Source organism: Canis lupus, chromosome 1 (assembly GCF_048164855.1).
Source record: "Canis lupus baileyi chromosome 1, mCanLup2.hap1, whole genome shotgun sequence".
NCBI lineage: Eukaryota > Metazoa > Chordata > Mammalia > Carnivora > Canidae > Canis > Canis lupus.
In genome coordinates, this window is record NC_132838.1 from 105817332 (window position 1) to 105839809 (window position 22478).

Sequence of the window (22478 nt, forward strand, 5' to 3'; positions counted from 1 at the left end):
GTCTTTCTAGAAGACACCTGGCAAGTTGATGATGATACAGATTGACTCCAGGAAAACTCTGACAGACTGGATCCCATGGAGAGGCACCAGGAATGTGATGTGTTTGGCAGAATATTTCACCTGAGAAAAGACTTTGGTCAATTTGATTCAGATGGAAAAACTTTGAAACATAATTTAGATTTACTTTTCCAGAACAGAAAAAAAGTAAAAAAGCTGACAAGTTAAGTCTACTCAAGCAATTATTTTTCCACAGTATGCACAAAAACACCCATTCTGGAATTGTTGTGAATGTGATTGTAGAGAAGCTGTAAGTAAGACATTGTGCCTGAATATGAGTCATATAGAAATGAAATTTTATAAATGTAGTGAATGTCAAAGATGTTTTAACCATGTGTTACAAATCCTTCCATACCAAGAAGTCACATAGGAAAGAAACCCTATGGATGCAGTGAATGCAGAAAATTTTTCTCATAACTCACGGGTCATGGTACACTAGAGAATTCGCACAGGGGAGAAAATATATGAATGTGATGAATGTCTGAAAGGTTTTATTCAAAAGACAGAGCTTATTTTACATCAAAGAACTCACAAAGGAGAGAAGCTTATGAGTGCAGGGAATGTCTGGAGGCTTTTAGTAGTAAGTCTCAGCTCACTATACACACCAGAAGTGTCACCCAGGTCAGAAACCCTGTGAATGCAATGAATGTCGTAAAACTTTCATTAGTAAGCTGCATCTCATTAAGCATAAGAGAACTCATACAAGGGAAAGACCCTATGGATGTAAGGAATATGAACTTTCTTTTTTTTTAAGATTTTATTTATTTATTCATGAGAGACACACACAGAGGCAGAGACATAGGCAGAGAGAGAAGCAGGCCCCATGCAGGGAGCCCAACATGGGACTTGATCCCAGGACTCGAGGATCACACCCTGGGCCGAAGTCAGACACCCAACCACTGAGCCACCCAGGCATCCCAAGAACTTTCTCTCTTAAGTTTAGTCTCACTTTACATCATAAAGCACATAGAGGAGAAAAGCCCAATGAATGCAGTCAGATTCAGAAAGTTTTCATCCGCAGATCACAGGTCATTAACACCAAAGAACTTACACTGGAGAAAAACTCTTTTCACATAAACAATGTCCAAAGGCTTTCATCCAGCAGTCAGAGTTCGCTTTATAGCAGAGAATTCATACTGGGGAGAAACCTTATAAATGCAGTCAATGTCAGAAAGGTTTCATTTGGTAGTCAGAATGTGTTTTACATCAGAGAGTTCATACTGAGAAGAAGCCTTTCTACTGTGGTGAATGTTGAAAAGTCTTCAGCACCAAATCATCACTTAGTATATGCCAGAGAACACACTCAGGAGAGAAGCCCTACAGATGCAGTGGTTGTGGGAAAGTTTTCTCATAGAAGTCACAATTCATTGTACATCAAAGAACCCATACAGGAGGGAAACCATATGAATGCAGTGATTGTCAGAAAGCCTTCAGCTGTGAGTCCCTACTGATCAGACACTGAAGAATCCATACAGGAGAAAAGTCCTATGTATTTAGTGAATGTGGGAAAGCTTTCACCTGGAAGCCTGGTCTAAGTGACATCAAAGAACAGATACAGAGGGGCACCTGGGTGGCTCAGTGGTTGAGCATCTGCCTTTGGCTCAGGTTGTGATCTCAGGGTCCTGGGATGGAGTCCTACTTCAGGCCCCCCCACAGGGAGCCTGCTTCTCCCTCTGCCATATCTCTGCCTTTCTCTCTGTGTGTGTGTGTCTCATGAATTAAAAAAAAAAAAACACATACAGGAGAGAGACCCTACAGTGCGCTGAATGTGTGAAATCCTTTGGTGTCAAGTCATACCTCAATAGATGCCAAAGATATCATATAGTAGAGAAATCAGATAGATATGGTGAAAATGAGAAAGCATTTAAGGAGGTCATCCCAACATGAAATTGCAGGCATATGGGAGGCAGTTCTTTTTTTTTTTTAATTTTTATTGATTTATGATAGTCTCACAGAGAGAGAGAGGCAGAGACATAGGCAGAGGGAGAAGCAGGCTCCATGCACCGGGAGCCCGATGTGGGATTCGATCCCGGGTCTCCAGGATCGCACCCTGGGCCAAAGGCAGGCGCCAAATCGCTGCGCCACCCAGGGATCCCTGGGAGGCAGTTCTTATAGTGACTAAAGAAAAGCTTCCACTCTGATGTTTACTTTCGTAGAGAATAAAATGAGAAATAAATCTAAATATGACAGTATTTTCAGTAGATAAATATGACAAAAATCTTCAGTAATAATCTGCTATGCAATTGTTCATCAGGAAAATGCATATACAAGAGAAACTGAATTCAGTAAATGTGCAAAAGTTTTCACACAGAAGCACACAGGGGAAAGAAACTACACAGGGGAGGAGTGTTGCAATATTTTCACAGAGAAACCAAATTTCAGATGCATGAGAGAGTTTACCCCACAGTGAATCATAGAAGAGTAACAAATGTGAGAAAAAAAAAACCTTTATTGAAAGTCAGAAGCATGTGATAGTGGAGAATTACACCAAGGAATAACTCTGGTTGCCATAAAATGCTTGAAAACCTTTTCTTTTTTGAAAACCTTGTCTTATTATGAAAAAAATGTCCACAGATAAAACATAAAGAATGCAAACCTACGGGGGTGCCTGGGTGGCTCAGTGGCTTAAACATCCAACTCTTGATTTTAGCTCAGGTTATGATCTCAGGGTGGTGACATCAAGCCCCATCTTGGGCTTCTCAATCAGCCAGGAGCCTGCTTAGGATTCTCTCTCTCTCCCTCTCAGCCCTCTCTCTTTCTGAAATAGATAATTTTTTAAAAAGGGGGTTGCTGGGGTGGCTCAAGATGCTTGGTTGAGCATCTGACTTGGTTTCACCTCAGGTTATGATTTCAGGGTCTGAGATGGTATCCTGTGTCAGGCTCTGTACTAGGTTGGGAGACTACTTAAGATTCTTTCCCTCTGCCCGTCTCTCTATTCATGCTTCTTCTCTTTTTATCTCTAATAAATAAGTCTTTAAAAGGCGTGGGGGTGGGCACTTGGGTGGCTCAGTTGGTTAAGCGTCTGCCTTCAGTTCAGGTCATGATCCCAGGGTCCTAGGATCAAGCTCTGCGTTGGACCCCCTGCTGAGCAGGTGTCTGCTTTTCCCTCTCCCCCTGACTTCTGCTTTCTCAAATAAATAAAATCTTTTAAAAAATTTAACTAAAAAAATTAAAAGACTGCAAACCTATGGATTTATTAAGTATGGTGGTGACTACACCATGAAATGCAATTTTACTGTGTATAAAATTTTATATTTAGGAAAAATTAAGGTCAATAAACTGAAGAAATCATTTCCTCTAGAAATAATTTTATATGAAGGAAGTCATGTTCTTCCTGTGAATACCATGTTGATAAAACATTTCAAAAAGGCTTTCAATATGAAGAAGAGATCAGTGTTCACTGTGGGGTATGAGACTTTTTAATTGTGTGTATAAATGGAATTTTTGGAATAAGAGAAGTTACCAACAATTTCAGCTATATATCTAGGTGTTTATTTCCTGACAATATCATGGAGCATGCTTTTTGGGCTTTGAGAATTATGACTATTTGAGCTATGTGTGTAAGTTTATTTATAAGTAAGAAGCGAACACATGTTTCGTAACTTCATTTTGATCTGATTTCAAAATTACAGAAAAGTTGCAAGGATAGTTACAAAGAACTTAAAAAAATTTTTTTTGAGAGATTTTTTTTTTTTTGAAAGACAGCATGAGTGAGTGGGAGGAGGAGCAGATGGAGTGGAAGAGAGAATCCTAAGCAGGCTCTATGCCCAGTGCAGAGCCTAACATGGGACTTGAGGTTTGGTCTTATAGTCCTGAGATCATGACCTGAGCTGAAATCAAGACTGATTTGATGACTGAGCCACCCAGGTCCCCCATATAAAGGTTTTCGTCCAGATTCCCCAGGTATTAACATTTTACTGCTTTTGCTTTATTATATTCTCTCTCTCCACGTATATATACATACATACATACATACATACATACATACATACATATTGTTTTCTTTTTCTGAGCCATTTGAGAGTAAATTTCAGAGGTGATGCCTCTTCAGTGTGTAAATACCAAGAACAAGGACATTCTTCAACATAATCATGGTATAACTATTAAAATCAAGAACACTGATTCAGTACTATTATCTAATTTACAAATTTATTAAAAGTTTGTCATTTGTCTCTGAGAAAGGAAGAAAGAAGAAAGAGAGAAAGAAAGAGAAAGAAGGAAGGAAGGAAGGAAGGAAGGAAGGAAGAAAGAAAGAAAGAAAGAAAGAAAGAAAGAAAGAAAGAAAGAAAGAAAGAAAGAAAAAGAAAGAAAAGAGAGTAACCTGTCTGGCTCAGAAGAGAGTGCAGCTCTTGATCTTGGGGTCTTGAGCTCATGTCCCACATGGGGTATAGAGGTTACATAAATAAAAAACTTTAAAAAATATTAAAGAAAGAAACCAAGATCAGGCTGCTGGGTGTACCCCATTGCGACTGAGATGTTATAGATTTTAGTCCATCTCAGTAGACAGAACTAGAAGGTACACGTGCCCCCTCATGCCCATACATTTTAAACCAACATGATGCTTCCTTCTAGTCTTCCTCATTTTCATATTTGTTACTGTCTTCTCCAAGGGATCTTTCTCTCATTGCTGTGAAAATATTTACTTATTTTCTCAATCCCTAGAATACACAGAAAGGAATTTAAGGCAGCTAACTTTTACTGTAGTGAAAAAATTTCTGACTATACTACTATTCACTGATAGTTCTTTTTGTCCCAAATATGAAAATGTATAGTTAAAATGCTGTGTTTAAAAGTTAAGATGCTTTGGAAGGGGGTGGAGGGCATCTGGCTAGTTCAGTTGGTAGAATGTGCAGCTCTTGATTTTGAAGTCCTGAGTTCAAGCCTCACATTGGGTGTGGAGATTACTAAAAAATAAATTAAAAAGTTACTTGGGACAGTTTAAAAATTACATTGGAGTGATTATGAATAATAAAGTTAGATTAGTTATTTTCTGTTTCTGTTCTTAGAATTTTTGTACCCATCCTTGTTGATGTTGGTATTATTTTTTATATGCAAAACATTAGCATGGCTCCAGAAGTCAAACTATACCCAAAGGTATACTCAGCAAAGTAATTTATGTGATTTTTAGTTCATAGGCTTCTCATAAAAAATTCCAGCATATCTATTTTATGTCATAACAGTGCAGTATCATTGTAACTGGAGTAGTATGAATTACTATACTATCTGCAGACTATTTTTTTAGATAAGGATAAATGAGGACATATAGAGAAGTAATGGCTCTTTTCCAATATTTCTGAAAGGGTTGAAGTTCCTTTAAAAATAAGATTTTATTTATTTATTCATGAGAGACCTAGAGAGAGAGGCAGAGACATTGCTTACGTATATTGTGGAAGGATCACAGTGAATTTAGTTGACATCTGTCTCTTAGGTCAATAAAAAGAAAAAAATTTATCCTTGTGACAAGAACTCCCGGATTTACTCTTTTAACAGCTCTCAAATATACCATACTTGGGATACCTGGGTGGCTTAGCGGTTGAGCATCTGCCTTCGGCTCAGGGCATGATCCCAGGATCTAGGATAGAGTCCTATATCAGGCTCACTGCGGGGAGCCTGCTTCTCCCTCTGCCTATGTCTCTGCCTCTCTCTATGTCTCTCATGAATCAATCAATCAATCTTAAAAAAAAAAAAAAGTACGATACTGTAGTGTTCACTGTAGCCATCAGGGTGTACATTACATTCCTAGTGCTTATTTTTCTAGTAACTGAAGTTTGTACATTTTTAAAAAGACTTTATGTATTTATTCATGAGAGACAGAGATAGAGACAGAGACATAGGCAAACGGAGAAACAGGCTTCCTGCAGGGAGCCTGTTGCAGTACTGGATCCCAGGACCCCAGGATCACGACCTGAGCCAAAGGCAGATACTCAACCATTGAGTCACCCCAGCACCCCTGTTTGTTTTTAGATTCCACACATAAGTGAGGTCAAACAGCATTTGTCTTCCTCTGATTTATTTTATTTAATATAATGCCCTCAAGGTCTACCCATGTTGTCACCAAATGGCAAGATTTCCTTGTTTGTTGGTTTGTTTGTTTTATGGCTAAATAATAGAATATGTAATCTGTTTATCTGTATTTTTAACTACTTTCCTGGCTTCTGTTGTGGCCATGGTGGAAATCAACATTATGGAAACACCACCACAGACCATATTTGGGGGAGGCAGGGAGGTGAGGTTGGGAATATGAGGGCAGACAGTGTAAAACATTTATAACCTATTTTCAGTCTAGTGACAGTGAGGGGTGAGGTGAGGGCCAGTCTCTGTAATATACATTTGGATGAATGAGGATATCCTGGGTTTCTTGGAAGATTGTTTATTCAGGGAGCCCCAGAAAACTCCATCTAGAGAAGCTGACAGGGAAGGAAGCAAGTTTTGAGCCTCTCCCAGTGGGGATGAAGAAGAGAGGAGGAGATTCAGCAGAACTCTGCTTCCTTAAATGTGTCTTAGCCCCAAGCAACCACTAGGTGGGAGTTGTGTTCCAACTTGAGTTTTCATTCACTCAAGTAAAGGTAACGGGAGTAGCGTCAACCCCAAATCAAGCCTGAGTTGTTTTGCTATTGCTGTACTTTGATTCTCCCAGATTTCTCTCTTCTAAGAAGCCAAATTTTAGGTAACATAGCTCTGATATGAATAGGATGCCCTACTTCGGGCTGCCTGAACTGCTGAAGCCAAAAGGCTTCTTTAATGTAAAGGGGAATGGACATAAGAGGAATTGATTAAAAAAAAAAAATTACCAGGACACCTGGGTGGCTTATCTTTTTTTAAAAAATAAGAAAGTTTTAGAGTGCCTGGGTAGCTCAGTGGTTGAGTGTCTGCCTTCAGCTCAAGTCGTGATCCTGGGGTCCTGGGATCGAGTCCTGCATCAGCTCCCTGCATGGAGCCTGCTTCTCCCTCTGCCTATGTCTCTGCTTCTCTCTCTGTGTCTCTCATGAATAAATAAATAAAATCTTTAAAAAATAACCTTCTTACTCTAAGGGATAACAAAGGTGCAGAAAAGTGAATTAAACAAGTATACAGCTTGTCCTATTCTTAAAAAACAAATATCTGAGACCCCTGGTGGCTCAGCGGTTGAGCGTCTGCCTTTGGCTCCGGGCGTGATCCCGGGTCGGGGGATCGAGTCCCGCATCGGGCTCCCTGTGAGGAGACTGCTTCTCCCTCTGCCTGTGTCTCTGCTTCTCTCTGTGTCTCTCATGAATAAATAAATAAAATATTTTAAAAAATAAAACAAATATCCATGTGCCCCCACAGAAGTCAAGATCTAGAAATTTACCAGAATCCCAAAAGCCTGCCAGCCAACCTTGCATACTTTTCAGATCAAACCTGCTCTCTACTCCTAGCTGTGATCACCCGCTTGGCTTTTATGTAATAAATCCCTTGCCTTTTACTTTTTAAATTTTTTTAAAAAGATTTTATTTATTTAACTGAGAGACAGAGGGAGGGGGGACAAGCAAACTCCCCGATGTGGGGCTTGATCTCAGGACCCCAAGATCACAACCTGTGCGAAAGTCAGATGCTTGACAGACTGTGCCACTAGGCACACTAATCCCTTGCCTTTTAAAAGTAAACCTAAGTATGTATACCTAAATGTAGTGTAGTTTAATTTTGCCTTTTGGAAAACTGTACATAAATGGAATATAACAAATCTATTCTGATATATGTGGCTTTTCATTTAACAGGATGATCTTAAGATTCATCCATGATATACAGGCTACTTTGGTCATTTCTATTGTATAGTAACTCATTTTATGAATATATTGCAATCATTCATCCTACTGTTGATAGACATTTGGTTTGTTTGTAGTTTGGGGCTATTATGAAATATGTAAGTATTTATAATCTTGGGCACACTCTGTTGTTCCGCTCTGTTTGTCACTCACATATCATGTATGTGTCCTTGTGTTCATAGGCACATGCTTGTTGGCAGGAAATATATCTAGGAGTGGATTTGTTGGGTCATAGAATGATTTTTTAAAATACTTTAATGTGCAAACTGGAAACATGTACAAGAGTAGAAAGCTTCAAAAACTGAAAACATTTTGTTGATCTTTCCAGTGAGAGAGATCAGTTTGCTTTCCCTTCCTTTTTTCCCCTGGGGAATATTTCTAATCAAATACCATATGTCATGTCATTTGGCCCTTAAATAATGTAGTATCTATAACAGATAAGGATTTTAAAAGACTAGAGTCAGGGCACCTGGGTGGCTTAGTCAGTTAAGCATCTGCCTTTGGCTCAAGTCATGATCCCAGGGTCCTGGGATCTGGCCCCACGTCAGGCTGCCTGCTTCTCCCTCTTCCTCTGCTCCTCCTGCTTGTGCTTTCTCTCACTATCTCTTTCTTTCTCTCAAATAAAAATAAAATAAAATAAAAAGACTATAGCCACCATACCATTACAATTGACAACAATTTTTAAATATATTAGGGTTCTCCAAACAAACAGAACCAATAGGTTCTGTGGTTGTATGATTTATTGCAAGGTTATCGGCTTGCGTGATTGTGGAGGCTGAGAATTTGGAGTTGGAAAGGGTGGGGAAGATATATTTCTGATTAATTGGTAATTCTGTTGGCTGTTCCTATGGAAGAGTAGAATATTGACAGCTTAACTCACCCACATTTGCCACTTTAAAACCAAAGCAACTGCAGAGGACCTTGAACAAGATACTGGGGACAGCAACTTTTCTGTCAAGATGTATTTTGCTAACTGAACTGCCCACATTGCCCTCCTAATAGCTGCCTCACCAGCCCCACAAGAAGACCATTTGTTCTTGGTGGCTGTAGACTATAAAGATATATCTGTATTTCCAAGATCTGATACTATTTCTTATTTTGTTCTTGCTGCTAATCATCAGAGGAATCTGATTGCACATCAGTTACCAGAGAGCTTTGTGAATAAATATGGATTCCTGCATTCTGCACCAGACTTTGTTAATCAGATGGCTTGATGCTGCAGTGACTTAACCCATATTAAAAAAAAAAAATACCCAAGTGATTCTGACAGAGCAGTATCAGTTGTAGATTCATACTTGGGAAATAGTTACCTAGATGGTATTTGGAGCTAGGACAGCCATGAGATGGGAATGAGAGGGAAAAACACAGTTGCTCTATCTTCAGCATCCCAAGATTATGAGACATTCACACAGATCTTCTTTATCTAATAACAAGTTTATCTAGTATCTTAGGGCGGGATGAAATACAGGAGAGATCCCCACTCTCCTATCTCTGGAATGTACATTCTGGAATGTGAGGACTTCCTGGATTAGAAAGCAGTTTTCCTTGTTCAGATGCACTTAGAAATTCACTCTGGGTAGGGGTACCCAAGTGGCTCAGTTGGTTGAGTTCTGATTCTTGGTTTCTACTCAGGTCCTGATCTCAGGATTGTGAGATGGAGCCCGGCACTGGGCTCCACACTGGGCGTAGATCCTGCTTAAGATTCTGTTTTTCAAAAAAAAAAATTAAAAAAAAAAAAAAGATTCTGTTTTTCTCTCCCTCTGCTCTCCTCCCCCCACCACACACACAAAATTCACTCTGGGGGAGCTCATGGAGGAGAGAATCTGGTTTTCCTAGAGGGTCAATCCCAATGAGGCTGTAAAGCTGCGGAGGCAGGCAGACTCCCATTTCCTTGCTTTGTGTTCTGGCAGCCACAGGGTGGAGCTCAATTTCTAAGTTTGTTTTCTTTAGCACTTGAGACAAGCAAGGACACAAAAGACAGCCAAACAGGAATTGTTTACTTCTGCTTCCTTTTGACCCCCCAGCTCTCCCTGTCCTAATAAATAAAAATTTAGAGAACTGCAATGCCTCTATGAATGAGTTACCCTACTTGAGGAGTCCAGAAGCTATGAAGCTTCCTGGTACAAAGGAAAAGGAATCCAAATTTTACTGAAATATTAAAAAAAAAAAAAAAAAAAAAAGTGGGATATAACAAACCTAAGGGCAAAAATGAATAAAAGATAAACATAAAGATTAGGGACACCTAGGTGGCTCAGTCAGTTAAGCATCTGACTCTTGATTCCGGCCCAGGTCATGATCTCAGGGTGGTGAGTTCAACCCCAGGTTGAGCTCCATGCTCAGTGGAGAGTCTGCTTGAGATTTTCTTTCTCCCTCTGCTCCTTCCCTCATTCTCTCTCTCTAAAGTAAATAAATAAATCTTTTCTTAAAAAATGAAAATTAATACATTTGTGTAAAAGAAATACCCATGTACCAGCAACAAGTCAAGACATAGATCCTGATCACCATTCCAGAAGCCATCAGCCACAATATACTTTTTTTCCTGATCATTTTCCCTCCCTCCTTTCAACTGTAACCATCATCCTTCTTTTTTTTTTTAAGAATTTATTTATTCATGAGAGAGACACAGAGAGGGACAGAGAGACAGAGGCAGAAGGAGAAGCAGGCTCCCCACAGGTAGTCTGATGCAGAACTTGATCCCAGGACCCCAGGATCACGACCTGAGCCAAAGGCAGATGCTCAACCACTGAGTCACCCAGGTGCCCCTATAATCACTATCTTGATTATGGTAGTCAATTTATCACTTTCCTTTATAATTTTGCTACATAGTTACATATCTCTAAACTATGTAGTTTAATTTAATTTAAAGGCTTCCATATATCCACCAAGAAAAGTTGTCTCCCTAAGAGATGTAGCAATGGACATTATAGCCCTAGCAATAAATAAGAGCAGGAAAATCAACCAAGTTATATGTAACCTTTATTTTACCCTACAGATAAACCTATACATATTGCAAAGGAACATGTGTGTACACAGCTATTCATAGCATTGTTTGTAACAACAAAAGTCTTAAAAACAATTTAGCCAAAGGGACAGAGAAGTGATTAGAAACAATTTAAATAGTCATTAATATGTAACTGATTAAATGTTTTGATACATCAATCCAGTGGAATACCATGCAAGCATTAAAAAGAATGAGGAAGCTCTTTATATGCTGATATGATATAACCATGGCCTGTTATTGCTTAGAATTTATTGCATCTAACCGAAAGGATGGCTGAGAAAAGTATTATTTTAGGTGGATGAATTTCAACCTACTTTTTGTAATGGAGGGGGATGAATATTGGGTTGGAAGCTGGCAGTCTGTACTACATCTTACCCTCTGTCCTCTCAACATCTCTGTATACTCTTCCAAGCAGAAGTAATCCCATCCTTCCCAAGGGTGGTAGCCCCAGTGTTTTATTTTGGAGTTTTAGATGCAATAAGGTCTATAAGTGTTTCTTTGTGATAAGCATTCCATAAAGTTATAAGAATCCTCACTTCCGGAGACCTAATATATAATGGTGCAATAGGAACTGGGCATACACAATGAAGACTTCCAATGAAGAACAGAAAAATAGGATGTAGCAGGTACTATTCTGTTGCAAATAACCAAGGCCAGTGAGCAGAATCCTAAGAACCCAGCTCTGACAGTGAAGCAAGTTTCTTAATTAGCCTATTTGGAAGCGCTGGTTCTATTGAGAAGATGTACACCGTCCTTTGCGCCTGGCTTTGCACTCTTGCATTTCTTACTTGTTTCTTATTTTCTGTGGCCACACCTTAGTTGGACATTTCTTGGGAACTAAAAAAGCATTTCCAGGAGTCAAAAATGCAAATGAAATGGGTACACTGCTATGTGCTGGAAATGCAAAACTTTAGGGATGACATGAAAGAAAGGAGAAGGAAGATGACAGTAAAGCAGCATATTGAGTGAGGGACTTTTGATAACAGGACTATCTAATATTTAGTTTGAGTTCTTTCTTTCGCCAGTGCATCAGGAAAGTATGTTGCCTAGTAACATAATTTGTGAGTGATATTTGCAGAAAGAAAAAAAAAAAGCTGAGTACTATCTTGGACTGACTTTTTTCCAAAAGAAAAGCACCAGGCAACATCCAAAGTGCTTTACTTGAAGCAAAAACTCAAAACCAGAGGTGTTCATAAAAACATAAACTACATGGGAATTTGTAAATATTGTAAACTGCAGTGAGAATCCCCTGGGTACTCTCAATTCATAAAATGAGGGTGAGAGGTCATTTTAGCTAGACATTAAAGGTTTTTACTTGACACCTGGAGGACACTTTTGTTATTGATTCGTTAATTCAGTATTTATTGAGTATCCATCTGTCACTCATTAGGCACTATTTTACATATAGGTGTAGGGATCTATCAGTGAACAATATGGACCAAAATCCCTCCCTTCAGATAGCTTAGTTATGTTACATCACTCCCATTATGTGAAGGAAACCATACCAACTACTATATACAGTTATTATACTGTTTCATGCCAATAGATTTGACAGTTTGGATGAAATGGCTAAATTCCTTGAAAGTCACAGTTTACCGAAATTGACAGAAGAGGAAATAGAAATAGTTATGGGACATAACTATTAAAGAAATTGAACTCACTGCTAAAAGCCTTCCCAGAAAGAAAACCCAAGGCCAATTGGCTTCACTGGTGAAAGTCTAAACATTTATGAAAGAAAAGAGTCAGAGGAATCGCTTCCCAAGTCTGTTTAGGAGGCCATTAGAAGTTTGGTGTAAAAGGTGATAGGGACACTAAGGGAAAGAAAATAGACCCATCTTTACATACACTGAAATGCAGAAGTTCTAAACAAATCTAGTGAGATAATTTATAAATAGACCAAATACATCATGACTAAGTGTGGCTTATCCTACGACTGCAAGGGTAGTTTAACATGCAGAAATTAATCAGTGTAATGTGTAATAAAAGGATAATACTAAATGATCATCTTCATATACACATAAAATATATGATATACAATCCAATAGCTATTCATGATTTTAAAAAAGAAAACTGTTAGTACTAAAACTAAGAATACAAAGAAATTTCTATAATCTGATTAAAAACAGCTTTTTAAAAACCCTAAGCAAAATTTTAATGGTGAAATAACAAATGTTTCCCCCCTATTATACTCTCTTATGTAAACTTTACAAACACCCCATCACTTTCTTTTCTTTCTTGTACTCTTTGACAAGCTCCACTTATCCCAGGGTACAGGCTGAGGTCCAAAATTAAAATAACATCTATGTCACTTTTTCCCTCCCAAATCAAGGAATACCAAAGTATTTTTCATGATGAGTGCTTCAGTATGACCCATGGTAATGTGAAGCTGAAAATGCGAGCAGGGTAGGAGCATGCAGAGCTAAAAAATGGCTCTCAGCCCCCTCACATTGCCTGTAACTCTGCTTCTGCAGATGGTAAAGCAGATTTGGCTGTTGTGTCAGTGGTCTGGGTTACATCCTCACTAAGGGCCCTCTCCAGACTGGCAGGCAGGGAGTGGATCAGTCTCTCTCGGAAGTCTTGGCCCATGAAGACGTAGAGCATTGGGTTGAGGCAGCTGTTGAAGAAGGCCAGGGAGCTCGTTGGATTAACCAAGACGTCAAGGATTTTGTACTTACCTTCAAACAACATCTCTTTGAGCCAGACTGTGCCTAAAAGGGCAATCAGTTGAAAGGGGAACCAACAGAGAAAGAAGGAAGCCACAACAGCAGTAAGGACCCGTAAGGGACGACTGGATTTAATCATGCCTTTTTTGTGTATCTTGGCAGCAATGAGCCCGTAGCAGATAGCAACGATGGACATTGGCATGCTGAAGCCAATGATAAACCGGATGATCCCTCTGGCTGTCAACATGGTGATGGCCACCTTCAATCTCTCTTCAATACTGTTGCCCCAGGATGCAAAATTGAAAGTACAGTATATATTCCCTGTTCCATCATTTACTGTAGTCAAGAAGATGAAAACTGGCAAGGTAAGGATTAGGGCAAGAATCCAAGGTCCAATGATCACTTTTGAAGCAAGGCTTACTGTACGGTGGTTCTGGGCCCAGACTGGATGCAGGACACAAATACAGCGGTCCAGGGCAATGAAAGCAATGAGGAAGACACTTCCAAACAGGTTTATGTCCACCACAATATGAACTACCTTGCATAGGAACCAGCCAAAAGGCCACAGTTCTCTCATAGCCATTGAGACAATGAGGAATGGTAGGGTGGCAGTGAAGGAGAAGTCAGCTAAGGCCAGGTTCAGGTAACAGATTGTGGTGACTGTGCGTGCCATCCGGAATCCAGCCACCCAGATCACAAGCCCATTGCCCAGGATGCCAAGGACAAAGGTGATCCCAAGCACCACCAATGGCAGGATATGCAGAACCTTGTAGCCAGCAGACTCATGGAGCATCTCTTCGGATCCATTCAGAGGGATGGAGAGGTTGTTTTCCATCTTGCCCACACCTGAAACATTTCAATTGCCATTTCTCATCTGTGGAACCATCTTATAGCATCCCTATTCATGGCCAACATTAACTTCTACTATAGCTCCCACTCCAGCCAGGAACCCCACTCTCCTGAAACTTGGCCAGTCATACTATAAAACTGGCATTCTCTTGCCTAATATGTTGGGAAAAGATAGTTCTCCATAGTCCCATAGTTACTCAGATGTATTCCACCTGTCAGGTTGCTTAATCAAGAGAATTACAAGGCTCTTATTCACTAGCAGAAAAGTACACTTACAGTATATAGATAAGAGAAAATTGATTGGCAGACACGGCTCAGTGAGGGAAATGCTAGACTCAGAGTGAGTAGGTTCACTTCTGACCCATCATTCACTGCATAGATGTTGGCAAGCTCTGCAAAGCTCTTTCAGCCCCAGGTTCTCCCAGACTCCCAGCTTCCACTATGAGAACCCTTTGCCTGCTATTTGCTTAGTATTGACATTAAAGTTTTAGAATTTGGTTTGAGTTTATAATTGAGGATCTTGAACAGTTACGGTAATATGTAGAAACATATTACATCATGTGGATTCTATGCTGGAGGAAGTCAGCAAAGGGGGCCCTATCTCTACTTTCAGCCCTCTGTTTCCTTTGCTTGATATAGAGCTCTTCTCTGGGATGTGAAGAAGTTTTGCCCATTGCGTAATGTTCATGTTCTGTGGGATAAGGAGTATGAGATTAATAAAATTTGTTAGTAATATCTGTGGGGTTCTCATCAGAGACCATGCATTGTATTAATTGCTATATATGGGGATCTAGTTTGATCTACATAAAAAGCTATAGTGCTCGTTATTTCTGGTTTTCATAAGAATAAGTTGATGTGGGCAGCCCCAGTGGCTCAGCGGTTTAGCACTGCCTTCGGCCCGAGGTGTGATCCTGGAGACCCGGGATCGAGTCCCACGTCAGGTTCCCTGCATGGAGCCTGCTTCTCCCTCTGCCTATGTCTCTGCCTCTCTCTGTGTGTCTCTCATGAATAAATAAATGAAATCTTTAAAAAAATGTTTTTCTTGATCTTAAAAGTAAGAATGCCCCCCCCCCAAAAAAAAGAAAAAGAATTTTAAAAAATGTAGTGTCTGCATCTGGACCAGGTCACATCTATAACTACTGCATCCAAATTCAACACAGAGGTCTGTGTGGCTCTCACCTCTATGCTACATTAACAGATTTCCTAATATTATGATCTGTTAACTGTATCAGAAATATCCAGGGTGGCTGGGGTGCCTGGCTGGCTCAGTCAGTGGAGCATGTGACTCTTGATCTCAAGGTTGTGAGTTCAAGCTCCACACTGGGTGTAGAGATTACTTAAAAATAAAATCTTAAAAAAAGAGAGAAATATCCAGTGCGGCTATTAATAGTGAATATTCATGAACCTCACCCTAGAATCTCTTTACATAAAAGCTAAGGTGGTCTTTTATGGCCTCAAAAATTTGAGAGTCAATTTACCCTGACCTATTCAGCCTCCTTAAGAGAAATTGCAGTTACTAAGCACCTGTTAACATTTAATACTCATAATCATATTGCAAAGTGTTGGGGCACCTGGGTGGCTCAGTCAATTAAATTCCTGACTCTTGATTTTGGCTCAGGTCAGGATTTCAGAGTCATGGCATGGAGCGCCATGTCAGGCTCTGCACTCAGCAGGAAGTCCGCCTAAGATTCTTTCTTTCCCTGTTCTGCCTCTCCCTGCCCCTCTCTCTAAAATAAATAAATAGGGGCACCTGGGTGTTTCAGTCAGTTAAGCATCCAAGTTTCAGTTTCAGCTCAGATCGTGATCTCAGGGTCATGAGATCGAGCCTCATGTCAGGCTGCATGCTCAGCACAGAGTCTGTTTGAGATTCTCTCTCCCTCTCCCTCTGCCCCTCCCACTCATGCTCTTTCTCTCTCTCTAAAATCAATAAATCTTTAAAAAATGGGAATAAGGGATCCCTGGGTGGCGCAGCGGTTTGGCGTCTGCCTTTGGCCCAGGGTGCGATCCTGGAGATCCGGGATCGAATCCCACGTCAGGCTCCCGGTGCATGGAGCCTGCTTCTCCCTCTGCCTGTGTCTCTGCCTCTCTCTCTCTCACTGTGTGCCTATCACGAATAAATAAAAATTAAAAAAAAATGGGAATAAGGTGGGGGAATGGGGTAATTGGTTATGGGCATTAAGGAGGGTACTTGATGTAATGAGCGCTGAGTATTATATGCAACTGATGTATCACTAAATTCTACCCCTGAAACTAATAATACAGTATATGTTAACTAACTTGAATATAAATAAAATTATATTAACATACTAATAATAATATTGCAAGGTATCTGTTATCATCCCTCTTTTTTTTTTTTTTACGATTTTATTTATTTATTCATGAGAGACACACAGAGAGAGGCAGAGACACAGGCAGAGGGAGAAGCAGGCTCCTGGCAGGGAGCCCGATGGCGGAATTCAATCCTGGGACCCTAGGATAACACCCTGAGCTGAAGGCAGATGCTCAACCACTGAGCCACCCAGGAGTCCCAGGAACATTTTCCATGTGCCAAGAGCTCCTTTAGCCCTCACCACAACCCTCGCATATGGCACTTGAGGATTGATGTATGCCAGCATTTGAGCTCAGCCAGACAGATTCCACCAGAATTGTCCCCTCGACTCTCTTCCACTTGCCAGACTTCCTTAACAGAGTCAAATTCTCTCTACTCACTCTTTAAGCACCTATGAGGCTCTCAGAAGATATGGTGCGCTCAGTGATCTATAGATTTTGGTTTAAAAATGCTGCTACAGGGACATCTGGGTGGCTCAGCGGTTGAGCGTCTACCTTTGACTCAAGTTGTGATCCTGGAGTCCTGGGATTGAGTCCCACGTTGGGCGCCCTGTGGGGAGACTGCTTATCCCTCTGCCTATGTCTCTGCCTTTCTCTCTGTGTCTTTTATGAATAATAAATAAAAATTTTTTTAAATGCTGCTACAACGAGGAAGGACAATCGTGCAATGACAGGAGGGGCAAGGCCAGTGAGGCAAAGTTGTAAACTCTGGGCCCATCCTAGTTGTAGTGTGGGAGAGAGAACCTATGAACCACACATGATACTACTGTGGATTATGAAGGCTGCTATTTGGTGAGCTCCTCAAATGTGCCAGTCACTGTACATTTTATAATCTCCAGTTACAACACCCTTGTTTTGGGATAAACATTATTGCCATGTAATATAAAAGGAAACCATGGCTCTGACAGGGGAAGTGACTGGCCAGGTGTCACAACTATTACGGCGGCACCACTAGATTATGGCAATTTCAAATGGAAACTCAGCACTTCCGTGTTAGCTTACTCTACTTCTCTCTCTCTCTCTCTTTAAAGATTTTATTCATTCATGAGAGATACACACACACAGAGAGAGAGAGAGAGAGAGAGAGACAGAGACACAGGCAGAGGGAGAAGCAGGCTCCATACAGGGAGCCCGATGCAAGTCTCGGGCCTGGGACTCCAGGATCACGCCCTGGGCTGAAGGCAGGGGCTAAACCGCTGAGCCACCCAGTGATCCCCAGCTTACTCTACTTTTCTAGCGTATTTGCACTTCCAGATTTTGAAATAACTGTTTCAGTTCTCCTTTTTTCCTCTCTGGTTTTACCCGGTCTTTCCCCTCCTAATCCCCACTCTCAGCTAATGCCTTTGCCTCATATTATAATGGGAAGATGGTAACCACTAGAAATTTTTAGCCTGCCCTGCTCTAAACCTTCCAATCTACCTGCACCTGTTGTAGCAAATAAAGAGTTCTCATTCTCCCAGCAGCTACCCTCCTATATTTGTTCTGTATCCCTCTCTACCTCATCTTCCCGAAAACTTTCCTCCAGCATTGTCCCTTTTCTTTTCTGCCAAAGACAAAAGCCCAAGATTTTCTTTCTACTGGGTCATTCTCACTATCCCATAAATGTTATAATCTCTTTTCCCTTTAAAAAGAAACCATCCTGGGGCCCCTGGCTTGCTCAGCGGATAGAGCATATGACTCTTGGCTTTGGGGTCATGAGTTCAAGCCCCACATTGGACATTGAATTTACTTTAAAAAATAAAAATTTAAAAATAAAAAGAAACCATCCTTGACCCGTATTCCTTTCCAGCTTCAGCTCTATTTCTCTCAAGAGACTTCTTTCTGTGAAGAGGATTCTCAGCCAAACTTTAGAAGGGAGCCTCTCCACTCCTCGCCTCCCATTTTCTCCTAAACATACTCCAGACTGACTTTGCTGCTCAGAGCTCCACAGAATGTGCTCTCCTCAGGGATACCTGTGGCCTCCTCACTGCTGACTCCAGTGGTCCCTTCTCAGTCCTCATCTTGATACCTCAGTGACATAGGACCCATTTGACCCCTTCCTGCTTCCTAAGACACATTTTTCCTATGCCTTGAGATGATAAAATGCACCCACAACACACTCTTGGTTGTTATTATAGCTCAATTGGCCACCTCTTCTCAGCCCAATTTCTTAGCTTTTTCTCCTCTAAATTTAACTTTTTTTATTTTTAAAGATTTTTTTAAAAGATTGTATGTATTTAGAGAGAGAGAGCCTGCACATGCAAGCAGGGGAAGGGGGCAAAGGGAGAGGGAGGGAGAGAATCTTAAGCAGACTCCACACTGAGTGCGGAGCCCCACTTGGGGCTCAATCTCACAACCCCCTGAGATCATGACCTGAGCCAAAATCAAGAGTCAGATGCTTAGCCAACAGCCACCGGGTGCCCCTTAAAGATTTTATTTTATTTTATTTTTTAAGGATTTTATTTTTACATAATTTCCACACCCAATGTGAGGTTCAGACTCACAACCTCGAGATCAAAGAGTCCTGAGCTCCACCAAGCCAGGCGTCTCAGTCCTGATAACTTCTAAGCTCCTTAAAACTCTAGTCTGATATACCCACCTGACTTCTTGACTAAAACAGATCCTTGATGTCTTTCCCTTATTGCCCAGCCTAATCCAAGTCTGTCTTCTGTCTGCAAAGCAACTGAATCCACTCCCAGAATCATTCCCATTCCTTGTCCATGGCCCCCACTTCTGGCCTGCATATTTGGACCAACCTTGCAAATAGCTTGTTCCTGCTACAAATGCCTCCCCCTGAGTACCGCTCACCCAAAATCCATTCTCCAGACATTAGCCAAATGATCTTTTAAAAGATCATGATAGATCATGACCTTGTTCTGCTCAACATCCTCCAGTGGTTCCCAAAGTCCGGACTTCCAAACTCAAGTTTACCAAACACTCTTGGATCTGCACCATCTATCCTTTTGTGACCCAATTTCCAAAGTGTGAGGGAGTCCCCACATCAACAAACAATTTTTGAACATCAGCAGGTGTCTAAGAACTCAACTCCATTCTGACACTATCAGATTGCACAGGTTAAAAGTTCAGTACTAAAAGATGCTCCCTGCACCTAGGGCAATTCAGATACTAGGTACAAGTCTGGGGTACCTGTGGTTCTGACTGACTGGCTGTAAATCAGAGGTTCCTACAACCTCTTCCTCGGATTCAATCCATCTGTTGCAGTGGCTCACAGAGCCCAGAGAAATATTTTATTTGCTATATCACCAGTTTATTATAAAAGGATATCACTCAGGAACAGCAGATGAAAGAGATACATAGGGCCAGGTGTGGGGAAAGGATGTGGAGTTTTCATGTCCTCTTCAGGTGTGCTGCTCTCTCCATGTTTTCACCAACCCAGAAACTCTCTGAAGTCTGTCCTTTTGTGTTTTTATGGAGGCTTCATTACACAGGCATGATTGATTAACTCATTGGCTATTGGGGATTGAACTCAATCTCTGTGGTTGATTTTCTCCCATCCTTAGGTGCTTTCCGAAAGTCACCTCATTAACAACAAAAGACACCTCTGCCACTCTCATCACTTAGGAAATTCCAAGAGTTTTAGGAACTCTGTGCCAGAAACAGAACGAAAACTAAATATTTCTCTTTCTTTAAGATTTTATTTATTTATTTGAGAGAGAGAGCAGAGAGCACAAGTGGGGAGTGGTGGAGGGAGAGGGAGAAGCAGGCTCCCTGCTGAGCAGGTGCCAATGCCAATGCCAGGACTCAATGTCCTCCCAGGATCATGACCTGAGCCGAAGGCAGACACCCAACTGACTAGCCACCTAGATGCCCCCCAACATCACACTCAATCATACTTCATACATCGCTCTAGTCTTACACAATGCATTCTATCCATTGAACTCCTTCGATTGCTTGAACATGCCAAGCTCATTGCCATCTTGAGGCTTCTGCATCCTCTGTTCCTCTGCCTATTATGCTCTTTCAAGCTTCCCACATTTGGCTCTTCAGTAAGAATGAGTTATTACATCTTCAGAGCCCCCCCCCCCCCGGCCCACAATACAGGGCAGCTACTCCAGGCAGGCTTATTCTACGAGATATTCTTGTTTGTTTATCCATTCTTTCATTTCCTATTCTAAATATCCTCCACAATGGTATAAATGCTAGAAGACTACCAAATTTTTTCAGTGCTAAATTTCTAGAGTAATGCTGTCCAAAGGAAACATACATGCGAGCCACATATGAGACTTACCATTCTTTCTACAAAGTAAAAGAAATTGGGATAATATATTAATTTTAATAATATATGTAACCCAGCATATCAAAAAGAATATCATTAGAACAGGTAGTCAATATAAGAATTATCAGTGAGCTATTCTGCATTCTTTCTTCATGCTAAGTCTTTTGAATATACTAAATGTCTTTTACAGCACATCTCAGGTTGGACCAGTGAGAGCTCAATAACCATATATAGCAAGTGGATTCTAGATTGGATAGCCTAGCTCTGAAGGTTTAGGAGGTATCTGCCACCTAGCAGATGTTCAAATAGTAATTTTTGAAATTGTCAGGGTCCCAACTTACCACTGGCTGAGATCCTTTTTCTCTTGTTAGTTCCTGGCTTCTTGCAAAGTGACTCAAGTTGGGCAGACACTTTATTGAACAAAGGGGGAGGAGAGATGAAGCTGGAACCAGTCAGGTGACAGAAACCCGGGGCTTCTTGCAACTTCCAGAAAACACCCTGAATATGTTGTCAGTGTACTCTCCTCGGAGACTGAAGTCTGAATATTCCCCTCACCTCCAGCCCTATTACAGGAGACAGGAATTGACCCCTCTAAATATCAAGAGTCAAGAAGTGTGGGTGTCACAGTCTTTTCTCCTTAAGAGGTTCAGGAAAATGAAGGAAACAATTATTGAAGGTAGAAGAACTCAAGGCAAGCAGTAAAAAGCAGAGATAATGGTTAAGCAAAAACTTGTTTCTCTTTTCACACAGCACTTCTGACACCAAATGTGTAGTAAAGGGCTCCATCCTACAGCAAGACTGCCCCCATTTCAGATGCTACTTGCAAATCCCTGGTTGTCACCTGCAGCTGACTGACCAGCTATAAATCAGGGGTCTCTGAGGCCCTCTCTTCAGGTCCAATAATTGGCTAGAGTGGCTCGACAAACTTAGGAAGCCAATTTGCTTTCGTTTACCATTTTATTATAAAGGATACAGCTCAAAACCAGCTGAAGCCAGTGTCCATCTTGTCAGTTCAGAAGAAAAAATGAACAGTAGAGTGTGTATTGCCCCCAGGAATGGCGGGACCAGCTGAGGAACCTGTAGGTACGCAACGCCACTAGCTTACAAGTAGTTAATTAGCACTACCCTAAAGGTATAACCACCACATTTACTTAGTGAAATCTCTAACATAAAGAAAAATTTCCAATTCTCAGTCTCCTGAGTTGGAAAAGACCTCCAGATGACCAGATGAAGTGGTGCCAGAGCACCTGCTAACATGAACTCATGGGCCTCCAGTCAGCGGTTTTCAGCTTCTCAGGTGACTCCTGCCCCTAACTTTTGCCCTTTATCTTATTTTAAAGATTTATTTGAGAAAGACAGAGAGTGCATGAGCAGGGTGGAGTAGGAGAGAAAGGATTTCAAACAGACTCCCTGCTGAGCAGGTTGCCCAACACAGGGCTCTATCCCATGACCCTGAGATTATGACCTGAGCTGAAATCAAGAGTCAGACACTTAACCAGTTGAGCCACCCAGGCATCTCAGATAAAGCCCCTCACTTGCAAGCCATCAGGGAGTTTGGGGCTAATCAGCATTAGGTCCCCATT

At 41.0% G+C, this 22478-nt stretch overlaps 1 protein-coding gene across 1 annotated transcript; it reads right to left on the reverse strand.

The window, feature by feature from the left end:
- Positions 1 to 10797: 10797 nt before the first annotated feature.
- FPR2 (formyl peptide receptor 2) lies at positions 10798 to 21391 on the reverse strand. Its single transcript, XM_072769144.1, has 2 exons — positions 21237 to 21391; positions 10798 to 14348 (listed from the first exon to the last, which is right to left on the reverse strand). The coding sequence occupies exon 2, from the start codon at positions 14335 to 14337 to the stop codon at positions 13282 to 13284; it is 1056 nt and encodes a 351-aa protein (XP_072625245.1). The 5' UTR covers positions 14338 to 14348; positions 21237 to 21391; the 3' UTR covers positions 10798 to 13281.
- Positions 21392 to 22478: the final 1087 nt, after the last annotated feature.